Here is a 7,267-nt window from a genome sequence, read left to right on the forward strand (position 1 = left end):
GTATTTGTTCGAAATTTGACTCGTTATTTAGTTTGATAGACTTAGTTCATTAACCAAATGAGTCAAACTTAAGCTGAAAATTAAGTTCGTTAAATAAATGAGTCAAACTTTAGTTGGATACAATTCGACTTACTAGGTTTATAAGTTGGCTTCATATATATAAACTAATTTTTTTATACTTATTATTATACCATGATTCATGCATTATTTTTTATGTTTATTGTTATTATATATATATATATATACAAACAATATAAAGATAACGTTTTTTTAGTATTAATTATTTGGGTTGTCCAAATGAACCAATTCGAACCGAACCGAATAGTTTGCGGACTTTAATCGAACTGAACTTGATCTAAAAAATAATTTGTATCGAACTCGAGTCGAGTTTCAAGCTGAACAAATCCTTATCGAACTGAACTCTAATTCAACTCAGTTTAGCTCATTTCCAGCCCGCACCATCGATCAGGATGTTATGCTATCTATGTTCTATTAGATTACAGCTTTCGGGGCAACCAAAAATATTTTACTTTGTGGTCTTGTCCTGTTGTTCTATTTGCATAATACATATTATCTAATAACACAGAACATATGTTTTGTTTCATCCAGTAATAACACATCCAACAAACGCAAACTAAGTTGAATATTCAAGCACTTCAAATCATCATACTACATCCTCAATGTAAATGCCTTGAATGAATGAAACCTGTTTAAATTCGATATTTCAATGCTTTAACACCACACAAGCATTGCCCATATGCACATATCGCATGAGGAAGGAATTCAATCATTGCACCGATATTTCCGTAACTAGGCGATACCTAAGCATCGGCGCTGCAGAACAGAAGCTGTTTTGTACATCTGTGTTTAATGTTACAACATTTGAGTCATATTTGACCTTGAACATGAACACTGGTACACCTCATCAGGCTTGCAGCCACAATATATGATTTACTATATACAAAGCAGCCTTTTACTAACCTAATATTTGCTAATACACAGCTATTGGCCGCATCTACGGTCCATAATTACTGATAACATCAAACTTACTTGTCCCTTCCCCTTTTCCAATCCGTCAATACTAATTTTCCGTCCTGGCGTTTACCATCATAAGCTGCCTTACCCAGATCCCTTGCAGGTGGGGGCATCATGCAATGTTGCTTCAGGATGCTCGAAGTTGTACGTTTGCCTTCCACAATCGAGTCCTTAATTGGTTTACTGGGTATTGATCTACTTGATTTTGAAGTAGACCATGTGCAGGGTCCTTTCCTAAAATTATTGGAGTGACCACTATTCTTATTCTCAACTATGGAAAGCCTTGGCTTCTTCGAGGGCATTGTCTGCCCTGCACTACTGGAAAACACATCGGATCCGATCATTGAAATTGGGATTGAAGGCATTTCTTCAAGTTTGTCATTTGATTTATAGTTGCAAGTTTTCATGGCTTTATGTGAAGTCTTCCTTTGCCATCTTAAAATTCCATCTGGATTCTGCCTCAGTGATCGAGTAGCGAGTTCACAGAGAGTCCGTGCAGCAGCTAGTACTCTTGGACAACACTCATCTGTCAAAAACACAAAATGTTAAGCAAAACATAGAGACAGGGAGCAAAAGTTCTTATGAGAAAACTTGTACAGAAATTTCTGTAAAAGTAGCCATATGCAGAAGATATGTTGTATTCATAACATCATACCATTTTCTGTAGGATCTGTTTGGCCTCCCACTTCTGCATTTTCAGGACAAAGATCAGTCAAATACGGGAGGAAAAAAGGAGGGGAGAAGAGAAAAAGAAATTAGAGATAAACGGTCCGTGAGTTCAGGTAGCCAAATAAAAAATTGTACCTGCATTGAACTGAGAATCTTTACATGTTACAGGAGATGAAGAATCCCACTGATGGGAAGGAAGATTAGAAAATAAAGATGGCAAAAGTTTATTGTCTGAACAGCCAGTTGAAGGAACAAGACTAGAATCATAACTGAATGAATCAAGGTTTGTGAAGCAACTGCGGTCGATATCCGTAGAGCTGGCAATGATACCTGTCCTCGCCCATTTACCTTGGCATGCGCTTCTACTTGTTGATAACTTAACTGTGTCAGAATTAGTTCTAGAATGGCCACCAAAAGCATGTGACCATGGAAAGGAAGGCAAGCTTGACCGACGGGATGCTTGCTTGCCTGAACGTAGGTCATTAGTACTCTTGGACAGATCAAGCAGCAAAGAATCCAAATCTTGGAATGGATGGAGTGCAATTCGTTCCAAGACATCCTTGGGTTGAGACAATGGAATGTCAAGTGGACTAGCTATAATTTCTGTTTCACTACAAAGATCCTGGAGGTCAAGCACTTGTCAGTACAGAATCACATTAACAATATTGTATGCAGGTTTATCAAAAATGGAAGTACATTAGAAAAGGCATAAATGACCGAGCGCAAGCAAAATGTTTCTTTTAGTGACCAAAGAAGTCAAATATGAGGATGCAGCCCTTATGTACCATAGATGAAATGGTTAATTAAAAAACTGAAATCTTATTCTATTAAAGGCAAAACTGAAGACATACTTGAAACTGTATAATATTTACCTTCGAACATGAAGGCACGTCTTTTGTGCAAGACTGATCTTTTTCCTCATTACCAACACTTTCTACTGCACAAACTGAACTCAACTCACAAGGGGACGTCTTGTTGGATGAAAAATCCATCTCAGCTGTATTTTGGGACTGAACAGATTTTGGGGAGTGAAGGATAGAGCAAGCCTTTCTAACTGAATTCATGAAATTTTCATTCAAACTTGATGTTCTCTTCACTTTATCTTTGCCTAAATTGGGGCGAGCAAAAGTGCCCTTAAGTAGCTCATCTAACGGTTGTTCATCCATAAGCTTTGTGACATCATGAAAATCATGTTTCAGACCATATAACCCTGGAATAGGTTTCCAAAAATTGTAATTGAAATGTTATTTAAGCTCCACTCAGTAATGACAACTACGGAATATTGTAGATTAACTGTCAGGTGCTAGATCATTACGTATATCATTTGCTGATATATGGCTACATGTAAGTTAGAGTTTAACTGTCTGTTATAAAGGTAACAGATACAAGTCATATTTTACTAAGAAAGCATAATTTTGACATGCTCACAGAAACTGCTGGGATAGAAACTATGTAGTTAATCCCAGGTAACATGTATTGGCTGACTGAAAAACTGCTTGGCAGTATAGCAGGTAGTACAACGACTGCTACACTAAAGATCATAGGTATAAAATGACTGAAAAGTTATTTCATTAGAGACAGGAGAACTCATTAAAGGCATGACACCGGCATAGAGTACAGTCAGCACACCAAAAGATCTGTCAATGATGGATAACTATCACGGCATCACTGAACTTGCCGGAAACTGCCCATGCTTGGCCGGAAAAGCAATGCACTGAACAAAACAGAAAAGCACAGACCAGGGAAGGGTAACAGAGGAGCACAAAACAGAAGCCAACAGACCTGCAAAGGATCTCTTACCAGTGGAATATGACTGGGATTTGCCAGAAAACAGAAGTGATGGGGTGCTGGAATAGTAAGGTTCGTGCGAAAAAAAAGGTGGTTCTGCAATGGCCTGTGTGAGGAAGGTCAGCTTCTGGAAGAGCCAGCCTAAGTAAGGGTAAAAATGAGATTTACTGAGCCAGTCTAAGTGAGGGCAAATAGGACATTTTGTAAGATAAAGAGAGGAAAAAATACAGATTTTCTGAGTTAACAGAGATAAGATTTTAATGAAAAAGCAAGTGAAACAGAAATACCCTAATTCTAGCAGCCACATGATGGTAGCGGCCACAACTGAAAAATGCACTGTGACATGTGCTCCATAGTCTGACCATTTGACACACCCCACGAAGTCACCATAGCACACTATTAACTACAGAGATTAGATATGATAAATGTAATATAAAACTGCACAAATAAATGGCGCTCCACAGTTCTACGAGTGCAGAGTACTTAGCGTTAACAAAATCCCTCCACAGTGGCAAAGATAAAACCAAAATGGTATTAATTTCGAGATTCAAGAAAAACAATATAATGAGGCAACTTTTGGAGATATCAAAGCACTACTGTAACATTATGGTGGTTCAGATACCCATTAATTAATATCAATAAAATCATGTTTGGCTGCTTTAAAACTGGCAAGGCACAGCATGAAACTAAACCTGTTACTGGCTTCAATATTATTACAAAAACAGGACTTTAAAAAAATATCATGGGTTTTGGAACTTAGTTATTGAAAAAAAATGCATGGTGCAAATCTATACAGCACAACAGTCAACAAGACAGCTGCATAGGGGTTTTTCCATATATTACATGGAATGGAAAAAAATTGTCAGATAGCTCAAATAATTAATGCTACAGGAATAGCCAAATCAGATGCACACTGCATAGAAAAATAAAAAAGTTTATGAAGAAAGGGAAACTAAGGGAGACTTATGAAGGAGAACAATAAGCCTAATTAATTACATACCAAAAAAGTTATTCGCTCCACTGGAAGAACTGAAGAGTGATGCACCCATTTTCATAGAGGATGACTCAAACTTAGACTTAGCAGAAGGTACTTTAAAGCTCCTCTTATCACCACGCTTGGTGCCATTGCTCTTTTGCTTTTGTAATTGAGTTTTCTCTATGCCAAAATAAAAGGAAAATAAATTTAAGAGCATATAGATAGAAAGCAATTAATGGTTCATTTGGGAAGAGGGGATACCAGGATTTGACTCCGCAATCCCATTTGTGCTTGTAGGATCTTCTGATCGGGACATCCTTGCCCTTTTTGAACATGAACTGCTACTCTTGTTAACTTTTGCTGCTTTACGTTGTAATGGTACAGCTTCCAGTGTTGAAGATATTACAAGACAATTTTTTCCATTATTCGCAGGCATATTTTTGGAAAACTCTTCACCGTTAAGATGGGGAAGTTGACTGGAACTGTTACAGAGCAGACTCTCTAGAAATATATTAAGAGGGTAGAACAGGGCATCAGTTTTCATATTTGCAACATCTGTCACAACAACACTGACTGGATAAAATCATGTAATAATAAATATAAAAGCTAAAAGATGACAAGTATATCAAGAGTTAAGAAGACTGAAATTAATAAGCTATACCTAAACCTAAAAAGAGACAACACTGATACGACATGCATAAAATGGGTAATCAGAAGTCAGAAGTCACGCCAGCTTCATAGACTTATCGGGCAGTACCAAACCGGTACATAAGACAATAAGGGTAACGGCCATTTAAAGTTAACAACTTGGGAAGGAGCACGAACCCAAGCAACAAGCAACAAGAGAGCAAGCATCTCTACCACCACTTGGAAGCAACACTTGGTGATCAATCAACTCCCAACACTTCTATCATCACGTCATGTAACAAATAGACACTCCAATACATTTATGTCCCATTAATTGAAAAAACAACAATGAGATGTTTTGGATGTTTCGGCTTTCCGTATTCAACATCAATAACACATAAATCAACATATAATAATTGTGAAAATTGCAAATCCCATTTTTATAGGAATTGCATTTTCCCAGCCTCAAAATCTCTCATCGTTTCAAAACAGAGACAGATTTGACGCAGTCACTAATTGACTGCAATGGTGTATTCACCAATCCAATGGTGAAATCTAAATGCATCTTCAAAAGCACTGAGATTTTATAAAGTAACTGCAGCAAATCCACTTCATTTCAAAACGGTCCCAATCTAACATAATCAAGCACCAAAAAACCACAGATCAAAACACCAAAACCACAAACCTAATGAAACATTCTCATGCAATAACTATTTCTTTTAAAGGATAAAAATGATAACTTTCATCTTTGATGAATAGCATTTTTTTGGTACTATCAATGGTATCCTCTTATACCATGGGTAAGGAACTAATCACTTTCGCCATACCTGATTGTCCCTCCCGACAACTGTGCCACGAGGAATATCATGCATAAACAATTAAAAAAATAAAGTTTGGTAAACAATTTAATTTCATATATTTTTTTAAATGAAAAGTTTGAACATTGAAGAATAGCGTACATGAAAAATGACAAGAAAAAAAAAAGAACAAAATAATAGATATGACTCACCATTTTCGTTTTCAATTGAGTTGGAGTGGTTAACTAAGACTGAAACGCTGTCGTTTCGAGGCTCAACCCCAGCAGTTCTAGAAAAACCCTCAGATCCCATCAATTTTGGTACGGCCGCCACGTCAACTGGTAAAGACAATTGAACAGCATCCATAAACAGAAACAAACCTAAAAGCGAGAAAACAAAAAGACCTCGAAAATAACGCTAAACAGAGGAATCAACATGTTAAAGGAAAGGAAAACAGTTTCCGAAGGAATTGGGAGGTGAAATCGAGTGAAGGGAGGGAAAGTGGAGAGAAAGAGAGTGGTCGGTAGAGAGGAGGTTGTTGCGGCTGAAAGAGGATTGTTAGGGCAAAAATTGAGGGAGAAAGATTGGTATATATAGTTTTCGGGAAATTGTGTTATGTGTTTGGATATAGTTGGTCGGTGAGGAATAGTCCGGTGAGTTCACTTTTACTTTGTAATCACTCTTCATTAAGGGTTACTTTTTATTTCTTGATATAAGGAGATAAGCCTTTCTGTTAGTGAAATCATTGATATGTGTCATGTTTCATCATTTTCTATAAAAAATATTTTTAAAAATAAACAAAATAGCACACATGTCACATTTTTATTGGACAAATGATATAAGTTATCTCCTGATATGAGGAGATACATTATTCTCTTAGGATATTAAGTATTCTAATTTCTTATTTGGGAGTGGAGTTTTGGAGGGGAAGAGAATGAAACAGATGATATAAAATGTCAAAATAACTAAATATGTTTAGTAATAATATATAATTACATATTATTATTCATTTCTCATTGTTAATTACATTTTTTTTAATGAAAAATAGAAAAAAAAATGACATTATCATTAGTGTTTATTATTTATTCCTCTAAGTAGAAGTTGTGTTTTTTAAATCATATTTTTTTTAGTGCAATTTTTTTATCAAGACTAATATAACGTAGAGCGTGCAACAAATTGATTTCATGGTGATTATGCACTAAGTCAAACTGATTTTAGTGTAATTTAATGATTATTTAGTTTATTCAACTTTATTTTTTTACAATATTCTATAAGAATAATATGGCTAAGGTTCTACATATAAAGTTTATAATAACATACAGATATCTAAATGTTTAAATAAATTAGACCGCCTATCAGGAGCCTATTACTTGGC

General features: G+C 35.9%; 1 protein-coding gene across 5 annotated transcripts; it reads right to left on the reverse strand.

Annotated features, from left to right (window-relative positions):
* On the reverse strand, window positions 839-6,524 carry LOC109331851. Of its 5 annotated transcripts, none has more exons than XM_019566612.1 (7): window positions 6,105-6,524; window positions 4,730-5,023; window positions 4,493-4,648; window positions 2,577-2,914; window positions 1,840-2,326; window positions 1,691-1,723; window positions 839-1,561 (listed from the first exon to the last, which is right to left on the reverse strand). In XM_019566612.1, exons 1-7 carry the CDS (start codon window positions 6,256-6,258, stop codon window positions 1,047-1,049), a joined length of 1,977 nt encoding a protein of 658 aa, XP_019422157.1. In that variant the 5' UTR covers window positions 6,259-6,524; the 3' UTR covers window positions 839-1,046. The 5 variants fall into 5 exon arrangements, with proteins under 5 accessions (XP_019422157.1, XP_019422158.1, XP_019422160.1 ...); XM_019566613.1 differs by having other exon boundaries at window positions 4,730-4,969; window positions 6,105-6,523; XM_019566615.1 differs by lacking the exon at window positions 6,105-6,524 and adding an exon at window positions 5,294-5,427 and having other exon boundaries at window positions 4,730-4,969.

The sequence above is a fragment of the Lupinus angustifolius genome, chromosome LG17 (genome assembly GCF_001865875.1).
Source record: "Lupinus angustifolius cultivar Tanjil chromosome LG17, LupAngTanjil_v1.0, whole genome shotgun sequence".
Lineage (NCBI taxonomy): Eukaryota > Viridiplantae > Streptophyta > Magnoliopsida > Fabales > Fabaceae > Lupinus > Lupinus angustifolius.